This window comes from Erpetoichthys calabaricus, chromosome 14, assembly GCF_900747795.2.
Source record: "Erpetoichthys calabaricus chromosome 14, fErpCal1.3, whole genome shotgun sequence".
In the NCBI taxonomy this organism is placed as follows: domain Eukaryota; kingdom Metazoa; phylum Chordata; class Cladistia; order Polypteriformes; family Polypteridae; genus Erpetoichthys; species Erpetoichthys calabaricus.
In genome coordinates this window covers 80110069-80134473 of record NC_041407.2, presented here as the reverse complement: position 1 = coordinate 80134473, position 24405 = coordinate 80110069, and the positions used below count along the sequence as shown (strand labels likewise).

Below are 24405 nucleotides of genomic sequence, written 5' to 3'. Positions count from 1 at the left end.
CTAGGAACTTTCAAAACTGGTGTATGATCATTTGTACTTCCTTTTACCTGTATGATATATACAATAACTTAAATGGAAATTGTTTAGATATTAATGGAAATGTTTTTTTATTTTCTGGATTGAAGCATTAGCAAACATTCTGTTCAGGGAATTTAAGCATTCTTTATCCACTTAAAACATAATACTGATTTTGAACACTCAGTAATTAAACTCTGTGTTTTTAGCATTGTTAAATGGTCATTTTTTTATACAATTTGTTAAAAGTCAACAAACCATTATGAAAATCCCATCACAACCCTAATTGTCTCTGCAACTACCAATAGGCATGGCAATAGGCATTATTTACCTGTTGGTCTTAGAAAGTATCTTAAAACCGTTGTGCAAACTAAATTTAAAAGTAGGAGCTTTGCAAGCTTGTGTTTTAGATGATTAAGTAATAAAGTTTTACAGTATTGCAACTACAGCTTTATTTTCAGCCGTGAGCTGAAAGCAATGGAAACGACCTGTCATAATACTGATCAAGAAAGCAAAGCTGGACAGAATACAAGGATTGCGACAGACTGACAATATTAAATAACAAAATGCAGAGTACTGAGAAATGCTACATCTCAAATACTCCTGTAAGGCCATAAGGCTGTTTTTGCAAAGAATAAATATTTTTCTGTTTATAATTTAATACCATCTTTCGGTAAAACAAAAGAAACAGTGGCACCATATATACACTAGCAGCTTTCCTGCTGCCTGGTATGTTCAATCTTAAACAAAAAGGTATTTAAGCAGAAGGAGAAACAAAGCAATAAATCTTGCTCCTTTCATTAAAGGTGGAAAAAAATATTTGTTATGCAGCATGATTAAAACACTTCAAAGTGAAAGGCAGCTTTCTAGTGAATATCACATTTTCCAGTTAATTTCATGGCAGTTCATTTAGTGTTCAAATAAATAATGAAAGTAAAACAAGATGGTGACCTTCTCCCATCCCATATCGGTTCACAGCATTCACATTTTCATTTTTGTTCCCATCCAAATTTAAAAACAATGTTCATGTATTTGGCAGCAGTCATACTGTTCAGGTTTGTGAACAAATATGGGTAGACATTATTGACAACACGGCTGTAGACCCTCATAATCTGCCCGAGTTATGATAATGGAGTAGTTTAATCAGATGTCAATGTTTCTGTGATTCATTTATCGCAATACTATCAATTTTCATATCACTAACTGCACAAGTAAAAATGGCACTTAAAAGCCAGTGCCCCAAAAAAGAAAAAATCATTGGGGTGAATAACATCTGCCTTCCAAACAAACACTTATGAGTGTGGATTATGGACATTGTTCTTTTTCAAGCTGTGATAGCTTCATTGAAATTAAGAAATGTACTTTCCAATTTTAGAAAGATGACCACTTACTGTTCAGAATGTATTCTACAGCTTTATGTGCAATGTACATTAAATTACAACTTTAACAAGTACAAAGTAAGATGTGAAATGATAGCATGGCTGTTAATTGTACTTTATTTAGCGATTCCTACAGTAGAGCTTAGTTGCACAGTCGTGGAGCGTTTAGTGCCACCGTCCTCAGGTGATGGAATGCCAACTGGTTGGAGTTTACAAGTTCCCCTCCCAGTCTGTGTAGGCTTTCATTCCACATTTCCAAAAACAAGCTGCTTAGGTTAATTGGCTACTCTAAATTTTGTGTGTGTGTGAGTGGGTCCTTTGATGGATTGGAACCCTGTGACAGGCTGATTCCTTCCTTCTACCTGATGTTACCAGGATAGCTTCAGCCCTCTGCAACCCTGAACTGGATTAGGCAGATTTGAGAGTGTAGTTGTTAAGGTATGTTGTCGATGGCATGTGCTTATGCGCTTTTATTGTAAATGGTAGATTTATCTGCACTTCCAGCATGCAAATTCTATTTTGTTTGGTCCTCACAGTTAATAGGGTAGCAAAGTTTTTCAAATTTGCTGCAATATCTTTTAGCATTGAATCTGAATGAAAACTTGTCCTTTTTAAATAAGCCCAACTCAAGAAACAAAAGAAGTTAAATTATGTGAGCCAATACAATAAGATGGCAATTCGAGACCCGATTTTGTTGTTCCCATATGCATGTTGACACTTCGGCCATCTGCATTCCATAGAAAATCCAAAGAAAATGAATCAATGGTTGTGTGTACAAGTTTCTGTATTTCTTGGATATCACGTATCCCAGTTACATTCTTTGCATGCAATTTTTACTAGTCTCAACTCCAGTTCAAAAGCATCTGGCCTTTCTTGGGGGTTTGCAGCCAGCATCTCTTTAATTAACTGTTTCATGCTAGCATTCATGCTTTTCTTCTTCACAGGTATGTGTAGCTCCATTTTGGGGTTTTCCAAAAGCGCCTCCCCAACAGGCACAATCTCAGTTCCCTGTTTTACATAGCTCCCTAACAATTCCTTCTTGGTCTCTGTATCAATGAAAGTAATCCTCTCCAGCATGGCCCAAATTATGATCCCAAGGGCAAAAATATCTGCTTTGGCAGTGTAGTGTCCCTCCCATACTTCAGGAGCCATATAGAAATCTGTGCCGCAAGCAGTCGAAAGGAAACATTTATTGACACTGACGGGCTCCTCAGGATTTAAGCCAGAAGCCGAACAAACCTTGCTCAGTCCAAAATCAGCAACTTTTAAAGTGGGCTCAGGTACCCCTGTGGGAGTCCTGCTTTGTGAGATCAGAATATTGTCTGGCTTTAAGTCTCTGTGGATAATTTGATTTTTGTGCAAAAATGCCAGGGCACTGCTTAGCTGCAACATGAAGCTGGTGTTTGTCTTGCGGTTTGGTTTTCTGGAAAGCAGGTAAGCATTCATATCTCCTCCGTCACAGAAATCCATCACAAACCACAAATAATATGAACTTCTGGGGTCAAAAGCAATTTCACCTTTTAATGATGTTTCCACCAACTGTAAAATAAACACATAATAAAATCCTGTTTTAATATAGTTATACTTTACTCAAAGACAACGTTTTAATAGGATCTTTCTTACCACAACTGTTTATTCTGTAGCACATACTGACAGATGATATTTAAATCTTACAGTACAATATAGGAAAGATGTATCAAGACTTATACTTGGGATACTGTCTGCCCCCAAAGATGTTATGTGTCTTTATATACCCATATATCTTTATATACCTCTATATATTACAGATACAGTAAATGCTGTTAGATAGAATTGGTACTATGAAGTATCTAGAATGTTTTGCAATCACTGCTTTTATAAAAAGGATAGGTAAATCATTTCTGTCCTTTTACTGTATACTATATAGACAACTGCATTATTGTCTTCCTTTTACCTTTTATTTCAGTTCTATGGACATTCTTCTACTTTATTTGATGTTTTTTCACTTTTCATTCCTTACATATTAGCTAAGTGTATTTACTACAAAAACTACACTGCTCTGGGGGCATCAATGCTTATTAGAACAAGTATAGAAAATAAAGAGTTTTTGGAGGCTGCCACAACAAATTGACTAACAAAATAATCTTTTAATTGCCCAACATGCCAATGTTAGAATACTATGCTTTATCTAATTTGTACAGTAAATGGTTACCACTGAACTTCAGAACTCTGGGTTTGAATCCCATGCCCATTCATTGTCTGTCACTGCCAATGTGCGGTTTGTACAGGTTTTCCAGGTCCGTGTTGGTTTTTCTATTACATCCCCTCTAATGCGCTCCTTGGGTTAATTGGCCCCAGCATGAGTGCAAGAGTGTGTTTATGCATAAGAGGGCCCTGTGATGGACTGGAACAGTGCCCAAGGTTCATCCCAGCCCTGCTTTCAGTGCTGCCAAAAAAGGCTTTGTTTGGTGCTCCATGAACCTCAAATGAGCATTAACATTTCAGAAAATTATTTAAGTAATGAGGACTATTAGAAAAAATGTAACCCCCACCTAATGAACTATGTTAGATGCAGATATATTTAACAGTATGAACTGATGAATAGTGTAATTTTGAAAAAAAGTTAAGAAATTAAAATTAGAGACAGAAAAACAAAACATGTTGGAGCATACTATGTTATATTCCAAGCAAAAGACCAACAAGCCACATTAAAGTGCATTAATACCAAAAAACTTGGCAATCACTAGTATGTCACACTAAAACACTGACAAATTTATATTTAAAAATTTTACCATGCACATTCATGCCATATATATAAATTCTAACTAAAATGTATGACATACAATGTTCCAGTAATGGGAATTTTAATGATCTGTCTCATAAGTTTAACATCTAAACTCCCATTCACAAGGCTAAAATGACAACAAGCACCCTTTCATGCTTACCAAGAAATGAATGACTTCCAAGTAGAAGTTGTATGAAAATTACTATTAACATGGCTAGCTATTTTTAATTGATGTAAAAAACATACAGCTTACACCAAACTTTAGCTGCTGCATACACTGCTTTTTCCTTCGGTATACAATAAGTGAGGAAAATTTTTAAAATTAAAAGCAGTGGTTTGTATTGCTTTCTTAACATAGAATGCCAACACTTCTACTTCTACGTTTATGAACTGGGACCATCCTTGTTAGAAATCCTTTTCTTCCCATTGAAAGAAACCATACCTGTATATAATATCCGTGCAAAGATATTGCTGTGTTGCTCTCATAAAACAATACAACATGCAATGTAAGGTAAATTGTAATGGAGAAACATAAAAGGAACATGGGCTGACTCTGTTGCACAGATGTTAAGGGCTGCACACAGAATAAGTAGTGGTTTGGTAACACCAATCAACTTAACAGGACTCAGTATTTTCTACCCATTGAATATCATTTTAGAATAAACTCCATGGAAATGGTGTTGAAAAAGCTCATCTCCATCAACTTATTCCATCTGAAATACTAGTTTATGGTTATGTAGGACCAAACTGCTTTGGTATTTCTGCTTTCAATTACTTACTTTTAAAATATTATCATGCCCAAACTGTATGAAGTCATCTATGTAAACTAATAAATAATATGTAAACAAGAAAATAAACCTAATGGTGAGGAAATTTAAATTGAATAGAATACCTTAAGGCAGATATTACTCATATAAATAAATTTAAATATATCAAAATTATTAGAAATATTGTAAAAGCATCTTTCAAAAATATGTTTTCTTAAAATTCACGTGGTCTTAATGGGTGTGAAAATGCAAAACAGATCAAGCAAAGTAAGCAACTGCATGTTATAAGTGAGCCCATTCGGAACTGCTGCTGAATGAACTCTGAACTAGAGAATACTATAGAAAAGGATAAAAGGTCAGAAGTGCATATTGCATATAAAAGAATGTTAACTGAAGCAACATTTCTTTTGTAAAAAAAAAAAAAAAAAAAAAGAAAGAAAAGCCATCACAAAAAAAAAGCATTGTCTACATAAACAAATAATTGCTGCCTTTCAGTAAAACGTGCACAGAAACACATTTAAGCACAAAAAACTGGGAAGACGGCCAATTTCCTGCCACGGCAAAGCAACAGAGTGACTAACAGGCCATTAAAAATATCTTAATGTACTGCAGAGGTTCTGTAATCAAGAATTAAAAGGTACAATTCTCTATGATTGCTGTCAACATATTTATTAGTTTCAGAAAAGTCAATTATTGTGTGACTAACTCTTCCTATTCAAACTTAAATAAAATACAATGCTGTTCCACTGTTTAACTAATCAAAACCATTAAAATTTTAATTTGCATCTTTTCAATGGTATATTTCATGAACTAAAAGTGTAACAATTTTAAATTAAAATACAGAAAGGAAATACCATTTTTTAGTTGATATATCTAAATTATTTCTGTTTTTTATTAGTACTAATTTCACAAAACTTTCTAAAATCCTGTATTCACCGTGTTATTCTTGGGTGCTGAGTGTTCTGTGATATTGGAAAAAATTAAATGATTTTAGTACAAGATGGTAACATAGCAAAATGTGAAAAAGGGGAAGGAGTCTGAGTACTTTCTGAATACACAGTGAATTACTTGTCAAAATCTGTACAAAATGGCAAAATGAATATTATACCAGCCATATATGTCATAAATTCAGTAATAGTAAAATGATTGAAAATGTTACCTCTAAATAAAGAGATGAAGTGGATCCATGTGTCATTTTCTGCACCATGCCATCCTTCTGTAATATGCACTCCTCCAAATGAATGACATTTGGATGCTGACTCTGGATACTGCTCAAAGCCCAGAACTCCCGGAGTGCAAGTTCCACATTTTCTGGAGCATGGCACCTTATCTTTTTGACAGCAACTCGAGCCCCAGTCTTCTTTACTACAGCCTCATAAACGAGACCATAGCTTCCTCGCCCCACCTCCTGAACCAGCTCATACTTGGGCTGACTGCTCACCATCCTCACACCATCAGATGCAGCTAAAAGTAAAGTCAAGAGTTTATTTTTCTTTACGCTACAACATTAATGACAATCATTTAAAATACCACAGTGTGTTTAAATGTTTCTAAAACAAAACACTTCCTGCAAAAAGCCAGCAGAGATAACAAAGAGGGAATAATAAAAGGACCATCTCCTTAAAGGTGGAAAGGAAAACTCATCTTTGTCTGCCAAATATGTTCAGTTACAATAGCATGTCTAATTACAATATAATTTACATATGTGAGAAAATAAAATATTCTTAAATCTGTCAAGGAAAAGAAACCAGCAACACCAATAAAACGTAACATTTTGAAAAGGAGATGTTTCTTATAACTAATAATAACTAGATAACAAATGTTCTTGACGTTTTTTAAAGGAAAAAAAAAAACAACATTGTACTGATTGCCACCTAGTAAATTATTATATTAAAAGACCAAAGTTTTTATTTTTATATTTTCCAAACAATTTCTTCAAATTTCTATTGTCAGAAAGTATAAAAAATGAGTACCACAACTTCACAACTGTCCATAACAAAACATTATGATTTTAACTTTTCAACTTAGTGGACAGAATGATGTAAACTAAGCCCGAAGAACAGGGATCATCAGACATGTGTGCAGAGTACAGCGAACCCTTGTTTATCACGGTTAATCCGTTCCAGACTCTACCGCGATAAATGAATTTTCGCGAAGTAGGATTCTTTATTTATAAATCGAATATTTTCGCAGTTAGGGTATAGAAAACCTGTTTACGACCTTCTAAATACGTTTTTTAACATTATTCGAGCCCTCTAGACATGAAATAACACCCTTTAGTCACCATTACACTCGTATTACCCAATATATTTTACAAAATAAGAAAAAAAGACATATTAGGCGTTACAAATATATTATTATTATTGTACTGTACATTTAATTATACACACACACACACACACACACACACACACACACACACACACACACACACACACACACACACAGTTCTTACACACAACCACTAACCTATGAAGGCACGAGCTCAGTAGGAGAGTCTTTAGGTTGTAAGCTGGAGCGCTGATCGCACCCTCAGAGGACACAGACGCCCCTGGGAAAACCCCCGAAACAGCTGACAGTCTACCTTCACATTGCTCCTTACCCTTCTTACTTGCGCTATAACACGCGATAAACCTCTCACGCGGTACTCCGCTTACTTAAAAGTATTGTGCAGCGCCTCTCAGCTTTGGAATTGGTTGTTTTGTTTCTCTCTCTCTCTCTCAGACATTCTCTGCTCCTGGCGGAACTGTCATCTCTGACTTGTCATGGAGCACGTTTAAACTTTTGAAAAGAGACAAATGTTTGTTTGCAGTGCTTTGAATAAAGTAATTTTTTTTCTACAACCTCCTGTGTCTCTGTGCAAATCTTTGACCCAAGCATGACAAGGTGGTACAGCATCTTCAGCAGGTGCGTCGTTGTCTTCTTCCGCTGAAGGAGTACTAGGAGTAGGCAGTGGGTGTCTGGGTGCGCGGCTGAAGAACATCTTGATAGCCACTTGCTGGCTCTGTCTTTTCATATGCGTGAGGAGGCTTCTGTAGGGTATTGCCATCTTTGATCATATCCAAGAGTTTCACCTTCTCCTGGATAGTAAGCATCTTCCTCCAGCGCTTAGTTTCATTGTCAGAAGGCTTAGAAAAAGCAGCACGTTTAGGAGCCATCGTGTGGCTTAGATAAAAGTTCTCAGAAAGCGCACACGTAGTGACGTAAGCGTGTATGAGAAAAAATCGCGATAGATTGAAGCCACGAAAGTCGAAGCGTGATAAAGCGAGGGATCAATGTATCACAAAGCGAGAGGAAGATAAATGTTGAGCTGAGGGAAAGACTTGGTGCTGTGTTAAGGAGAAACGGACTACGGTGGTTCATTGACATGGAGTGAAAGTCAGGGAATGACTGGGTGAAGAGATGCTCACACACACACACACACACACACACATGCTAGGGGGCTCCGTCCCCTGCTCTCTACGCTCGCCTGCCACCGGGTTTGGTTTACCGGATATCGGATATACAATTTAAAGAGATTGTTATTTTCATGGGAATTGTTACATATGCATTATTTTCACTTTTACTTTAAAACTTCTCGCAGAACATATAACGCTGCTCGCGTTGTGATGGGGGGGGAGGGGTGGCTGAACAAACGCTAAGGAGATGCCGTCGATTCAGCTGCCATCTTTCTTCTGCTGGTGAGCTGCGTGTTCTGTTTGTCTCGCTGCACGTCAATCAATTAAAAGCCTGTACAGCAGCTGTCCTTTTGCCACTTCATGTCTCTGCCGCTCTTGTTGTAATGGGGGGCTGAACACACGCTAAGGAGAAGCAGTCGAATCATCTGCTGATTTTTTGCTGCTGCTGTCATGCTGCAAATCGATCATTTAAAAGTCTGTACAGCAGCTGTCCTTTTGCCACTTTGCGTCTCTGCTGCTTGCGTTGTGAAAGGTGGGTTTGGGGGCTTAACACACACTAAGGAGAAGCGGTCAGATCATCTGCTGGCTTGCTGCTGCTGGCGAGCTGTATGTTCTGCTTGTCGCTTGTCATTGTTTTAAGAGCTGGGAGCACATGATGTGCATCTGTCAAAAGCATTCCAACAACTGCTAGGTTAGATGTCCGTGAACTTGTTTTAAATGTTGTTTCACTGCCTTGTTTTGCGGGATGTCAAATTGTCTTCCGAGAAGATCACGTCTCGTCTGTCAAGATTTTTTTTAGAAAAAAAAAAAAAAAAAAAAAAATATATATATATATATATATATATATATATACACACACACACATACACAGAGACATACATAATATATATACATACATACATACATATACACACACAGATACACAGTCAATGTGCAAACATAAAACTTTATTTTTTTAATTCAATAATATTAAAAATAGTGCTACTGCTTCATAGAGATGCAAGGTCCTTAGTGTGAACCAAGTATCTAGTTTTGTCAGAGTGGGCTTTAGGATGGGCTGGCACCTTTCTCCAAGGTTTGTTCCTGCCTTGTGCCAAGTACTACTGGAATTAGCACTGGCTTCCTGTCACACTGAATTGGATTATGAGGGTTCATTATTGTTTATTAATACAAGTTTACAGCTGACTTGATTCAAATCATCTGCAGTATTTCTGTGTTGATTTTATTAGTTTCTATCTCTTTCTCTTTAGATCAGGATAATTAAGCATTATCATTCTCTCACATAATTATCTTTTGCATTGTTTTTTTAAACACATTCTAGTGAGCTTAGACAGGTTCTGCACATACTTTTTTTTAATTTTAATTTTACGAGAGAGGTTGGTGCCATCATAGGACCAACACCAACAATGATTTTAGACAACTTACTTGTAAGGGATTTGCCTCATAACAGAGGTTCTTAACCGGGGGTATCGGGTATGGGAACCAAATGCTGGGGGCATGGGACTTGATCTCTGAGTACTGGTATTTATTTTATTTAATGTATTAATTTATACTTGGTAGTGCTGGGCAGTATACCGGTTCATACCGAAAACTTTTTTATTTTTGTTATGATATGGATTTTTCTTATACCGCAACACCGGTTTAAATTGCCTAAATGACGTTCGGAACATGGCGCAGCAGGAAACTGTTCAAGTGGGGACCTTTTTCACTGCTGCACCGCTAATCACAGAGGTGTCGCACGGGGCTCTTTTTCAAAGCTACACCGCTAAATAGGTAGTGGTAGTGTAGGTATTGTGCGGTGAAAATGGACAGAGTACATTCCGAAACTGAAGCCGACGACAAAATTGAACATGTTGACACAGAAGAACTTTTGCCGAAAAAAAGGAGTCATGTCCATTGCCTGGAGATACTCTGGTTTTAAAAGGTCGGATGTGGACCATTACGTTCAAATGTGTAAATACTGTTTCTATACTACTGGATAATACTGCAAGCCAAGTTATACTTGTTTTATTTGTTTTCAATACAGTGTAATGTACCTGGGTACTGTGTAATAGTGTGACGACATGTTGACTTTATTCTCAACATTTCCACTTTAATCTCGTCGCTTATGACGAGATTAAAGTCGACATGTCGATTTTATTCTCGTAATTTGTCATTAAAGTAGAACATCGTAAACTAAACTTCATTGTAAAATGAATATTTAATTTACTAGATTTTCTCAAACCCCATCATAAGTTATATAGCACATTAAATGCTTTGTGTTAAGTGTTCCCCGAGCCATGTTAAATCGGTACATGCTTCTTAAACTGACTTCCTGTTGTACTGAGGAGGCGCCGCAGCGATCGCCACACAGAATACATTCACTTCATGATATTCCTGCTCTCAGAACATTTAAAATGCTAAGATAAATACTTGATATCATTTTCATGATGAAATGCATTAAAGCATGTATTAATCATGTGGGGGGACGGCGGTGTGGAGGTTGCACTGCTGCTTTGCAGCAGGGGTGTCTCGGGTGTTACCCTGCCTTGAATTTGCATGTTTTTCTGGTGGGTTTACTCGGCATGATTCAGTTTCCTTTCAAAGTCATGTAGGATGTGGGGTTGTTATGCTATATTGACCCTGCTAGTGTATGTTTTGCTTGTATTCACCCTGCGATGTGCTGGCGACTCGTTCAGGATTTCCTCCTGCCTCGCACACAATGCTTGCTGGGATGGGCGCAACCCTGAATGGATGGCATAATTAAACATGTTTAACGAAGATATTTTTAAAGTTCTGAACACTCCGTAGGCTAAGTTTATAACTAGTTTTAATTTCACAAAGACATTTATCGTGTGGTAATTGGTTATGTGAAGAAAGAAAAAGGAAGGATAGGAACTGGTGTTTTGGTACGTCTGACAGACAGCACGCATGCAATAAAGAAAGCCCGCTCAGAAGAACATCCATTGAATTCTGTGTTCGTGTCTCCGACCACCAGATTACAAACCCAACATTTACACAATATTTAAGTTAAACCTTTGCGATACCCATTCATACATCCAGTTTTTTGGAGCCTCGTCACACCAGCCATAAAGTTCTCTACACTGAACATACACCTAGGGACCCCTTACTGCGAGGAAGCCGCACTACCGCCACACCACCGTACATGTTTAATACCTGCTTTAATGCATTTCATCATGAAAATGATATCAAGTATTTATCTTAGCATTCTAAATTTTCAGAGAGCAGGAATATCATGAAGTGAATGGATTCTGTGCGGTGATTGCTGCTGGCGCCTCCTCTTAGTGCGGAGGAAGTCAGTTTAAGAAGCGTAGTGATTAACAACTGGGTCGGGGAACACTTAACACAAAGCATTTAATGTGCTGCATTAACTTATGACGGGGTTTGAGAAAATCTAGTAAATTAAACATTTATTTTAGGATGAAGTTTAGTTTATGACATTCTACTTTAATTATAAAATAAACTATGAGAATAAAGTGGAAATGTCGACTTTAATCTCAACATAAACGGCGAGAATAAAGTGGAAATGTCGACTTTAATCTCGACATAAGTGTCAAAATTAAAGTGGAAATGTCGAGAATAAAGTCAACATGTCAACTTTATTCTCGGCATATAGTTTGTTTTTTTCTTCCCTGTGTCCATATTTTTTTTTCTTCACCATGGCCCTAATACGATTCCGTTGGGCTATACCACAAATAGCATTATAAATGCAAGTTGCAGTTTTATTATTTATTTATATATCTTAGCTTGAAGCAAGGTCCATATTAATGCAGTTTGCCTAAATGATGGTTCAGTTGGTAAAGATGTCATCACCAAGTTGCACTTGTTTTATTTTACTTTAATTTGGTGAATACTGTGTAATGCACCTGGGCTTGAAGTATTGAAGTAATAGTGCAACTATCAGTAATAATACTATTATTTATTAGTTTAAATATTATGCAGTTTAATGATGGTAAAGTTGTTTAAAAAGTCACTTTAACGTGTCAGTGGACAGAGATGGTTAACATTAACAGAAAGTGTAGTTGGTTTACAAAAAATATTTACTATTTATTCCTTTTCTAAGACATGTTCAGTGCAATACAACTTTTGACAAGCACCTCTGGAAATTTGACTAAGTCTAAATGCCTCTTTGGATGGTTGAAAATATGTTGTCAAAATTATAGTTTTAAGTTTTGCAAAATTTATTCAATAAAAAGGTTCTATATTTTGACTGCATCTGTCATGCAATGTGATTCCTTCTCTTCATTAGTGCCACCCCCTTGAAAACTATCACTTTATGGGGCCATGCAAACCTGTATTAATACTTGTGTGCACATTAAAATGTTTTTTTGTACAATGTACAATTCTCATAACAGTGGAATAGGTTATTCTTAGCCAGTCTACTGCAGTAATTGCAGTGCAAAAATGTGGTTAACATCCACTCAAGCATGAGAAAAAAATAGGATAATTTAGAAAAATACCGTGATATAGAATTTTGGTCATACCACCCACCCCCAACACTTGGGTAGTACGTGAATGGAACACAACAGAATCTTCGAGAACATTCGACATTTCCTGCAAATGCTTGTATTTAATTTTACATGTGTGTATTTACTACAACTTTAAATTTTAAATTTAAATTTAATGTTTTAATTTTAATATTTAAATTTAATAAATGTATATTTACTGAACAAGCGTGTATTTACTTCGTTTATTGGCAATGTACGTATCTCGAAGACTCTAGAAGCGTTTTTTGCATTGTATATAAAGGTGGCGACTGCGTGCCGCTATTCATTCTGTATTTGACTACCGTTGTGTAGATAGTGCTTTTTGCACTTTTTCTTTTTCCTTTTACAGATTTTCTGCAAAATGTCGACTGTCAAAAAACGGAAGCAGAATGATTCATATGTTGGTTTTGGCTTCACCAGTGTGACAGAATGAGATGGAACTGAAAGACCCCAATGCATGATTTGCAATTTGGTAATGAGCAATGGAAAGCAAACACAGTAATCATGTTGGTACATCGATTGATGCTTTTAAGTTGAGAAGAGTTCGTTATGATCAGAACGCAACTCTTTCGTCATATGGGTTTGCTGCTCCTGGAAAATCATTTTTGGAAGCATCCTATAAAGTTTCGTACATGATTGTCAAAGAAAAGAAGCCTCACATGATTGGGGAGACCCTCGTGAAACCTTGTGCGCCGGAGATGGCAAAAATCATGCTGGGAGAGGATGCCGTGAAGCAATTGAGTCAGCTCTCCTTGTCCAACGACACTGTACACCAGAGAATTAAAGACACGAGTCAGGACATAATAACCCAAGTTGTCAGCAAGATTAAACAAAGTCCTGCAAAAATCAGCATGCAGATCGATGAATCAACTGACGTTTCAAACCACAGTCAATTGCTTGTATTTGTACGCTATGTACATAAAAAGAACATCAAGGAAGAGGTTTTATTCTGTGAACGACTTGAAACAACAACCAAAGCAGTTGATGTATTCAAGCTGATCCAATCGTTCTTTGATCACCATGAGTTGGCATGGGATTTGATTGGGTCTATTTGTACAGCTGGAGCTCCTACCATGATTGGTAAAAAATCTGGATTCGTTGCTATGGTCAACGAGAAAGCTCCACATGTGCTCTGTACACACTGTGTTCTACATCGCCAAGCTCTGGTATCCAAAACATTGCCAAAGAAACTTAAAGAAGTGATGGGAATACTTGTGCAAACAGTCAACTTTATTCGTGGACGTGCATTGAACAATCGATTATTTCAAAAACTCTGTGTTGAAACTGGAGCGGAACACAGTGTGTTACTGTATCACACAAAGGTATGTTGGCTGAGTCGTGGCCGTGTTTTCGTGTAGTGTAGTAGAACTTTGGAATGAAATTCTTGAATTACTCAAGCATCAAAAATCCCCCCTAGCTGATCATTTTGAAGATGAACATTTTATTGTTAGCCTGGGATATTTGGCTGATACTTTCTGTCTCCTCAATGATTTGAACATATCAATGCAGGGAAGGGATGTGGACATTGTTCAAGCCAGGGGAAAAGTTGTTGCATTTGCAAGGCAATTGCCTATCTGGCATCGCCATGTTTGAAGTGGAAACCTGGCAAACTATCCAATCCTTGACAATATCCTTATTGGAGATGGTAAAACACTACCTGTAGAAATACTTCAAGAAGTCGAAAATCATTTGGAACCCTTTCTCATTTGATATATATAGATTGAGTGATAACTATTCAGCAAAGGATGATTTCATTGACTTCCAAGAAGATCCAAGAATGAAAGCTAATTTCAAAAGGGCTGGGCTGGATGGCAAGCAGTTTTGGTGTGAGCAAATCCCAGTTTACTCAACCTTGGCAATGAATGTTTTGGTTCCCTTCACAACTACGTATCTCTGTGAAACAGAATTCTCTGCATTATTAAATCTGAAATCAAAGTGGAGAAATCGACTTGATGTGTCAGATGACATGCTAGTAGCTTTGTCTGTAACTGTACCCTGATTCCATGCTTTGATTGCACAAAAACAACAGCAAATAGCTCACTAGATTAGTGAAAGTCTGTGTTATGTGATTGAGATATTGAAAAAAACTTGCACATTTAAGTTTGTTTTCTTCTTTTGCGTAATACTCAACTGTAAGAAGTAAAATTATTGGTTTATAATCTGAAGCAGGTGAATCAAAGTTATATTGTAAAATAGTTGTAGCTGTTTGTATATTTGTCATTTTTTAATTTTGCTTTTTGTAAACAAATATGAAAAAGTTATCAATGCTTACGATTTTATTTCATGTTTTCTTCCCAGCTATCCACATCTAAAGTACAGTAAATTCAAACTGTTGACATATTTGGAAATCATACTCTGGCAACTAATATAAGGACTGGTGATGATTATTTCGACAGTCTAGTAAAGGGGGTATGGGACCATATTGGACAATCCACTGGGGGTCTGCAGTCATCAAAAGGTTAAGAACCCCTGCCTTATAACTACTGGAGAGATTTTGTCTGGCACCAGTATATGTCACCAAAGCTAATAAACTCACCATAGACTTTAGTAAGCAGGAGGAAGCCCATACTTCTATCAAAATCTGAGTGGATTTTATGGGGAATATTAGCAACATTTTTGGGGTCACAATTACTAATAAACTGAAGTGGGTACAAAACATCTTGTCTATTGCCAAGAAGGCTCACTAATGTATTTAGGAGGTGCCAAGATGTCTGCCTCCATCTATGCTCACCAACCTTCTACAAGGTTCATTCTCATTATTTGCATAACATCTTGACACTGTATCTGTTCATCTCAGGACTGCAAAGCACTATACAGTGCATCCGGAAAGTATTCACAGCGCATCACTTTTTCCACATTTTGTTATGTTACAGCCTTATTCCAAAATGGATTAAATTCAGTTTTTTCCTCAGAATTCTACACACAACACCCCATAATGACAACGTGAAAAAAGTTTACTTGAGATTTTTGCAAATTTATTAAAAATAAAAAAATTGAGAAAGCACATGTACATAAGTATTCACAGCCTTTGCCATGAAGCTCAAAATTGAGCTTAGGTGCATCCTATTTCCCCCGATCATCCTTGAGATGTTTCTGAAGCTTAATTGGAGCCCACATGTGGTAAAGTCAGTTGATTGGACATGATTTGGAAAGGCACACACCTGTCTATATAAAGTCCCACAGTTGACAGTTCATGTCAGAGCACAAACCAAGCATGAAGTCAAAGGAATTGTCTGTAGACCTCCGAGACAGGATTGTCTTGAGGCACAAATCTGGGGAAGGTTACAGAAAAATTTCTGCTGCTTTGAAGGTCCCAATGAGCACAGTGGCCTCCATCATCCGTAAGTGGAAGAAGTTCGAAACCACCAGGACTCTTCCTAGAGCTAGCCGGCCATCTAAACTGAGCAATCGGGGGAGAAGGGCCTTAGTCAGGGAGGTGACCAAGAACCCGATGGTCACTCTGTCAGAGCGCCAGAGGTCCTCTGTGGAGAGAGGAGAACCTTCCAGAAGGACAACCATCTCTGCAGCAATCCACCAATCAGGCCTGTATGGTAGAGTGGCCAGACGGAAGCCACTTCTTAGTAAAAGGCACATGGCAGCCCGCCTGGAGTTTGCCAAAAGGCACCTGAAGGACTCTAAGACCATGAGAAAGAAAATTCTCTGGTCTGATGAGACAAAGATTGAACTCTTTGGTGTGAATGCCAGGCGTCACGTTTGGAGGAAACCAGGCACCACTCATCACCAGGCCAATACCATCCCTACAGTGAAGCATGGTGGTTGCAGCATCATGCTGTGGAGATGTTCTTCAGTGGCAAGGACTGGGAGACTAGTCAGGATAAAGGGAAAGATGACTGCAGCAATGTACAGAGACATCCTGGATGAAAACCGGCTCCAGAGCGCTCTTGACCTCAGACTGGGGCGACGGTTCATCTTTCAGCAGGACAACGACCCTAAGCACACAGCCAAGATATCAAAGGAGTGGCTTCAGGACAACTCTGTGAATGTCCTCGAGTGGCCCAGCCAGAGCCCAGACTTGAATCCGATTGAACATCTCTGGAGGGATCTTAAATTGGCTGTGCACCGACGCTTCCCATCCAACCTGATGGAGCTTGAGAGGTGCTGCAAAGAGGAATGGGCGAAACTGGCCAAGGACAGGTGTGCCAAGCTTGTGGCATCATATTCAAAAAGACTTGAGGCTGTAATTGCTGCCAAAGGTGCATCGACAAAGTACTGAGCAAAGGCTGTGAATACTTATGTGCATGGGATTTCTGTTTTTTTATTTTTAATTTTCAAAAACCTCAAGTAAACTCTTTTCACGTTGTCATTATGGGTGTTGTGTGTAGAATTCTGAGTAAAAAATGAATTTAATCCATTTTGGAATAAGGCTGTAACATAACAAAATGTGGAAAAAGTGATGCGCTGTGAATACTTTCCGGATGCACTGTACATAGCAGTGAATATTACTGGCAAATTGAACAGCATGAAATCTTCAGTTAGCATAAAAATCATGGACATTTGTTTAGGTGTTTTTTGAAGATCTCTAATTAGTGCATATTACTATAATATAGGAGGAGAGGACAGGAGGATATGAAAAAAGATGATCGCTGTGGCAACCCCTAACAGGAGCAGCTGAAAGAAGATGATGTTGACTGAAATTTGTACTTTTCACCCGTGGACAACATGATTAGTAAACTAGGAGTATTTCAAAAACTGCAAGGAATTTGGCTTTAACCCCAAAATGTATTTATATTTCTTACTTTTTTTTAAAGACCATAACAAATTCAACCCTGATGCCAATTTAACCTTGAACAGGACAACATAAAATATTAATGTGGAATATCACCAGATTGTAAATTGACTGATATACCCATGGACATTCAGTTTTCTTATGCTGTAGCTTTAAGACCATTTGAAGTATCTTATACTTAGTTTATAAAATGCTGTGTTCTAGACAGCGGCATGGAATTACAAAGTGCATTTAATATATTATCGCAATGAACTTATTATCTAAACCACTGCTGGTTAAAGTTTAACTGTTACACAACTACTCATTATGTCTCATCCTTGCTTCTCACATTCACAATTATATTACCAAGTATGCTCAGCCATCTGATGAATTGGAAAGAAAAAAAAGCACAGATAACTCAGTTAACATTTCCCAATAAATATAAAATCTGATGAAAAACTGAACCTAATGACTCCATGTTGGGTATTCTTAATGGCCTGATAATGGGTTGGGGATATGTTGTTCTTCAGAAAGCAAGCATGACATTGGGCATATGAGTCTTACAGTCCTATTGCTAGTGTAATGAGTGTGTATACAGCTGAATTATAATAAAAGTAAAGACAACATTGAACATAAGACATAGTCTTCTTTTGGAAATAATAAAAGAGAAAAAGGTATGTCTTAATCTTGACAAAAATAATTCATCTTATAAACCTGTGAATTCAAATATAGATTCATGTGGTGGTTTGTAGACTACAGCCACACCATTGATGGCACAAAGCAGAAACGAACTCTGGAGAGGTTGCTAGTCCATCGCAGAGCAGGTAAAATACAATAATTTAAAAATCTTTACCAAAAAATAGAATAATAAATAAGTGGACAATGACTGTTATAGATTAATGTTTCTTCTGATGGCTGAATATAAAAGATAATTTATTGTATAAAAACATAATTAGAGTGTCAGTGGTTGGCACTGCTGCCATACATTTTAAGGGACCATGATTTAATTCCCATGCTCACGTGTTTTCTTTCTTTTTTTTTTTTTTTTTGCATTAAAGACATGCATGCTACTAGGCTATCTTAGTTGATGACTATATATTTGCCTAGAATGTGAGAGTGTTTTCATGGAAATGCCTTATGATGTAATAGGAGAAAAAATAAAAACATAGTTTTGGTAAAGGCTTAGGTTTTGATTCCAAATCGGGCTGTGATACATGGGTTTTTACCTGGGACTCCAGTTTAATTCCACAGTTCAATGGCACAGTCACTCAAAATGTACTTGTGACTGAATAGTGAATGTTCACAGTATGGCATAAAGTACACAACAATCGTACTCAGGTAAAAGTAGAGTTACATTTCAGGAAAGTAACTCAAGTAACAGTAAACTTTTCTCATAAGCAAACTACTCAAGTAGAAGTTTTAAAGTATCTGATATTAGGTGTCTCAAGTATAGAAAGTACAAGTAAATAGGATCTCTCTGTTTTATATGTAGTCAAAAAATTATTAATTCAGGCAACCTTCGTTTTGCATGCACTACAATCACCAAAGAATGAGCCAAGAAACTACAATTTGAAGTAGTGACATTCAGTTAAGCACACATCTTAATCATTACATTTTAATTCACTGGGGTAGACACTAACAAGAAAGCAGCACAGGCTTTAAAATGGAGCTAATCTGTTCCAGGAAATCTCTTTATAAAGAGAATTTTCTTAACATGAACATGACCTCTGTTTTATTCATATAATGCTGAACTTCATAGGAATTGGCAAAATTAATTTAATAATAGCATTAGTCATCAAAACAATCCCTAATAAGGTATTGTGCTTTATTACATAATGTTTAATAAAGCGCCTTACCTGGACTTTATCACTTCTACTTTCACATTCAAATGAAAGGCTTTTTGGCTTTTCCAAGTAGTTCGCAATTTGTTTTTTTTAGCCATGATACCACAATAATGTGGGAATACATGAGCACTACACAACAAGGTGACTGAACAACAGTATGTGAACGCACAAGCGCACCTCACTGCACCCTACCTAACTAGCCTCGCCCCATTTGGCAGCGTCAACTGTGAAAATAAATTCAACTGGAATTGCACATTACCAACATCCAGACCTTCACAACTCTACAGGCTGTGGTGAGGTGTACTTAAAATGACTACCAAGACCACCGGGTGTCCACGCCAGTAGTGCACATTTGAAAACCGTCCCATATACTTAATATGTGCAAATCTTCCTGAAGCTGGGAAAGACTGTATTTTAGATGATTGACTGAGTGAAGTATTGGGTGTATTTGTGTAGCCCATTTGTTTTTTGGTTTAACACTTTATTAGTGAAATCTATCCAGCAAAATATATCAGAGTAAAAGTAGTCAATTGTGTTTGAATATAATGAAGTAAAAGTGAACAGAAAATATTATGCTCAGGTAAAGTAGAAACATACTCAAGTACAGTAACAAAGTATTTCTAATTCTTTACAAGGTAATACTACAAAAAATACCAGAAATGTATATGACTTAATTTAACAATTATTAAAATAATGCCTAGAAAACAGAAAAGTTTTCATATATTATGCAATTGTACATCAAATAATGTTTAAGACTAAGCATTAATGACAATGTGAAACCTTTAACTAACAAGGCACTAAATGAAGATAAAAGAATGAAAAACTTGGGAAAACTGCATAGGGCACATGGGGGTTGTAGCAATACTCCAGTACTTGAATATTACATTGACTCTGCTGTACCATATAATTCCTTGAAATAACATATAACGCTGAATGCAATTTTCCTGAACACTACCATATTTATGTCTTGCTGATATTTACATTACAATTATGTAAATGCGGATGCATAGCTAATTTTCTCACTTATTACCCTACTGGGATGGAGTAGAAAGACAATGCTTTCACTAAGGAGAAGACATCATCATTACTAATAGCTATCCCCCTCCCTCTTAAAAGTTCAGTCTCTGTTGCTCCTAATGGCAGAAGTGCCACACTGTAACTATAGCAACTGATGTTACTAGGAATTCCAGGCTAAATACATCTCCTCCATTGAGGGTATTATATAATTAATAACCATAAGCAGATGTTATTACTTTAAAATGTACAGTAGAAATCAAACTGCAGATAATGGGAAAATATGCATAACACCAGGTTATTATAATTTATTGTATGTTAGTTGAGACTGGAGAAAGACAGTTTATAAGAATTCTTTAATGTGAAAAAAACTTCTTTGATAGTTTTCTTAAGATCAATTTAGCAGAATTAAATATTCCATTTGGTGTTTTGCCTAAAGAAATGAAAATAATTTATAAAAGAAGTAACAGATGTTTACATGTCTCTCCAGCCGTCCCTCTATCTACCATCACACCTCCTTAATCCTGTACGAAACTTTGAGGGGCAGTACTGCGGATAAAATACTTATACTGTCAATGTAACACAATGAAAATTTATGTGGCAACAGTCCTCTAATGAAATTATAACCATATAATACACCATATAATAGAAAAAATGCAAAACACAATGTACCAGATAATACAGGGTTGAAATATGCTAAATACAAAGTACAACAGAAATACAAAAAGATACTAAAATAGTTAAATACCTAAAGCTCATATACCAAGAGAGAGTAGACTAGGAGTGAGGATGGCAACAGCTCTTGGAAAAATGCTGTTTTGCAAATTGTCCTGTGCATTTGCTAGATGGTAAATGGGCAAACATACAGTGCCCATGGTGTGTAGGATCACCAGTGATGCTACTGGCCTTCTTATGTAACTGGCAAGTGTTGAGACATTGTCCAGTCTCAGTAGTTCAGTCCCAATGACCCACTGTGTGGCCTTTGCCATGCGCTGTAAATCTCTCTGATTGGTAGGAGAGCAGTCCCAACCCTGGACTGGGGAAACTCCTCTGCCACTACTGTTAAATGGCAGCACTAGTGTTTGGTTATTATTCCACCATGCTGTTATATATTTAAAAAGAAGAATCTTTTTCTTCCATTTACAAAACACTGTTGTAGCACTGAAGCTGCTGAATGTCACTAGGTGCTTTATAAAAAAAAAGAAAGTACTTCATAGAATTACACTAATTGAAATTATGAAATAATCTTATTTTCATGTTTTAATGTGAAGTGTGATCTTTACGTATTACCTTGCACAAGCGGAATCCTGTTGCCCCTTAATGAACCTATCTTTGTTTATTCTTCGAGTATATATGATCACTCAGGAGATTAAAGAGTTTATAATTCAAACTGGATGTATCATCTGTAACTGTGGCATAACAACGTAAATTTGTTCAGTGGACAAAATAAATACTGACCGCCTGGACCAGTTAGTACAAAGACTGTTCCAACTTTCTCTGCGCTCAGACTTACACTAGACTGAACCCTAACAATGTATGTCAGGACTTTTCTAGCAGTGGTCTACTAACGTACTGACAGAGTAACGCGAGTTCTCACATGACCTGAGAAGCAACGTGCTTATTTCAAACAACAACAACATCAAGAGAAGCTTTTCGGTGAATCGGCACTATTTTTGACTTGCACGTCTCATTACGTAGCCCTTTAGTTTCTAATAATCAGCAATACCACTTTCTGCTGTGCAATAGTCGTTTATTCGTTTCATTCAATAGTGTCTCATTCGCAGATTAGTCAACTTTTTGACAGACCCCTATCTCCGCGCGTCTTTACAGCAAGTTACATAAACAGCCTCGGCACTCACTCATAGTGGATGTTGCTTTGCCACTTGCACTTCTCTCAAACTCAATTCTCTATAACGCACCTTTCCAAGACTGATCTGTCACTACGAACCACGGCCACCCGGCTGTCCCTTGGCACACGGCACAATGCCGCCTCTCTCACTTCTGCTGACGGCATGCTGATTTTGACAGCGGACGCAAAAGGCAGCCTCATAAGCCTGACAGCTCCTATCCACAGCACCGCTCGACATATCTTAAAATGAGAGTGAAGCAACTGGGTGGCCTTTGGAGCACAGTTATCCGCCACACGTGTTTGGGTAGCTGCGGCGCCTCCACAGAGCACGCTGCCATAGAAGATGAACTGCCAGGCCGGCGATGCCCGGGACTGGACTATTCACCCCGCAAGGCTGGGCACAATGGGACGACAGGCGTGATTCGCAGCGACAAAGAGCGGCGCACAAGGCCAGCGTGCTTCCCCCAGTGAGGACCTCACTTCCCCCTTTCTTCCGAGAGCCTGCCATTCTTATTTTAAACGCTATTCCCGACTGTTCGCTGCCTGTTCTCCCAGCCCCCAGCGCACGCAGGAGACACACAACGGACGAGACGCCAGCTGGAGGGGGTGAATGGACACCGCCGTAAATGCCTGCTTCCTTGCCGGCCACCGGGCGATACACAGCGTAACAGCCTCGGACCAAAACAGCCAACACCATACACATAGCAGCAGCAATCACGAACTAACAGACTTACCTCTGTTAGTGTCCTGGTTGATTTATTTAAGCCTTTTCTCTCGCGCTTTCGATTTTCTGGCAGCCATTATAGACTGCTCTCGAGCTGCTCTACAATCTAGGTGCGCGCTCCCGCTCGCGGATTTTTCTCTCTCCGCCCCCTTTCGCGCGAACTACACTCGAGACCGAGCAGCAAGCTCTGGAAACTGAAGCGAGAGTTGCATCCCTGCTGTGTGCGTAGAAGGCGCATCGCACAGGCTTTGTGGTGAGCCTCGTCGAAACTCGATGGAGTTTATACTTCTGTGGAATCAACTGCCAAAAATCTGGGCAGCTTGCGGAAATCATTCAGTCTTTCTTTCTGATTCAATGATATCCTGGGTCGAAGCGTTCGATTCACCCTAGTTGACATTACATCAAACTCGCGAATACAATGGGGAGTCTGATAAGATGGTCAGTTTCAGGGGATGAAACCCTCGTAGTTAAAACAAGTTTAAAAATAGTGACTAATGATTATATAGTCACGCTTCGAAAAACAATACAACTGTTGGCAGCATAATGGTCCCTCCATCCAGGACTATAACTTTTTTAAAAAAAGTTTGAATTAGCGTAAACGTAATCGGATTGTTTATAAGAAATGTAATGATTTACATTATAAGGTAGAAGTACATAATAAACAAAATAGTTATGCCATATATTTAAAATATTAACAAAGTGCTTCAGTTTAGACGTTTGATGTCTAAATATTCAATATTGTAATAGAAATTTGTACATTTTCACTGTCTAAAAGATATCCATAGAGGTCTAGATGCCAAGTAAAGGATCAAAAACCACATCATATTAGAAATTACTGACCTTGAAATACTCCACATGCTTATCAAATATCAGAAATATCATATTCACGATCAGCAACCTCGAAACAGTCTTCTTCTTTCGGCTGTTCTCGTTAGGGGTTGCCACAGTGGATCATCTTCTTCCACATCTTTCTGTCCTCTGCATCTTGTTCTGTTACACACATCACCTGCATGTCCTCTCTCACCACATCCATAAACCTTTGCTTAGGCCTTCCTCTTTTCCTCTTCCCTGGCAGCTCTATCCTTAGCATCCTTCTCCCAATATACTCTGCATCTCTCCTCTGCACATGTCCAAACCAACGCAATCTCGCCTATCTGACTTTGTCTCCCAACCGTCCAACTTGGGCTGACCCTTTAATGTACTCATTTCTAATCCTATCCATCCTCGTCACACTCAGTGCAAATCTTAGCATCTTTAACTCTGCCACCTCCAGCTCTGTCTCCTGCTTTCTGGTCAGAACCACCGTCTCCAACCCATATAATATAGCTGATCTCACAAACCATCCTGTAGACCTTCCCTTTCACTCTTGCTGATACCTGTCTATCACAAATTACTCCTGACACTCTTCTCCATCCATTCCACCCTGCCTGCACTCTTT

At 37.9% G+C, this 24405-nt stretch overlaps 1 protein-coding gene across 1 annotated transcript; it reads right to left on the bottom strand.

The window, feature by feature from the left end:
• Positions 1-555: 555 nt before the first annotated feature.
• pdik1l (PDLIM1 interacting kinase 1 like) lies at positions 556-23098 on the bottom strand. The gene is made up of 3 exons (XM_028819060.2): positions 22978-23098; positions 6085-6389; positions 556-2933 (listed from the first exon to the last, which is right to left on the bottom strand). Exons 2-3 carry the CDS (start codon positions 6367-6369, stop codon positions 2193-2195), a joined length of 1026 nt encoding a protein of 341 aa, XP_028674893.1. The 5' UTR covers positions 6370-6389; positions 22978-23098; the 3' UTR covers positions 556-2192.
• Positions 23099-24405: the final 1307 nt, after the last annotated feature.

Bases quoted from the DNA above. Each gene is read 5' to 3' on its own strand.
- pdik1l (XM_028819060.2), bottom strand. From the start codon at position 6,369: ATGGTGAGCAGTCAGCCCAAGTATGAGCTGGTTCAGGAGGTGGGGCGA. The intron at 2,934-6,084 runs GTAACATTTTCA...TTTATTTTACAG, and splicing joins CTTCATCTCTTTATTTAGAG to TTGGTGGAAACATCATTAAA.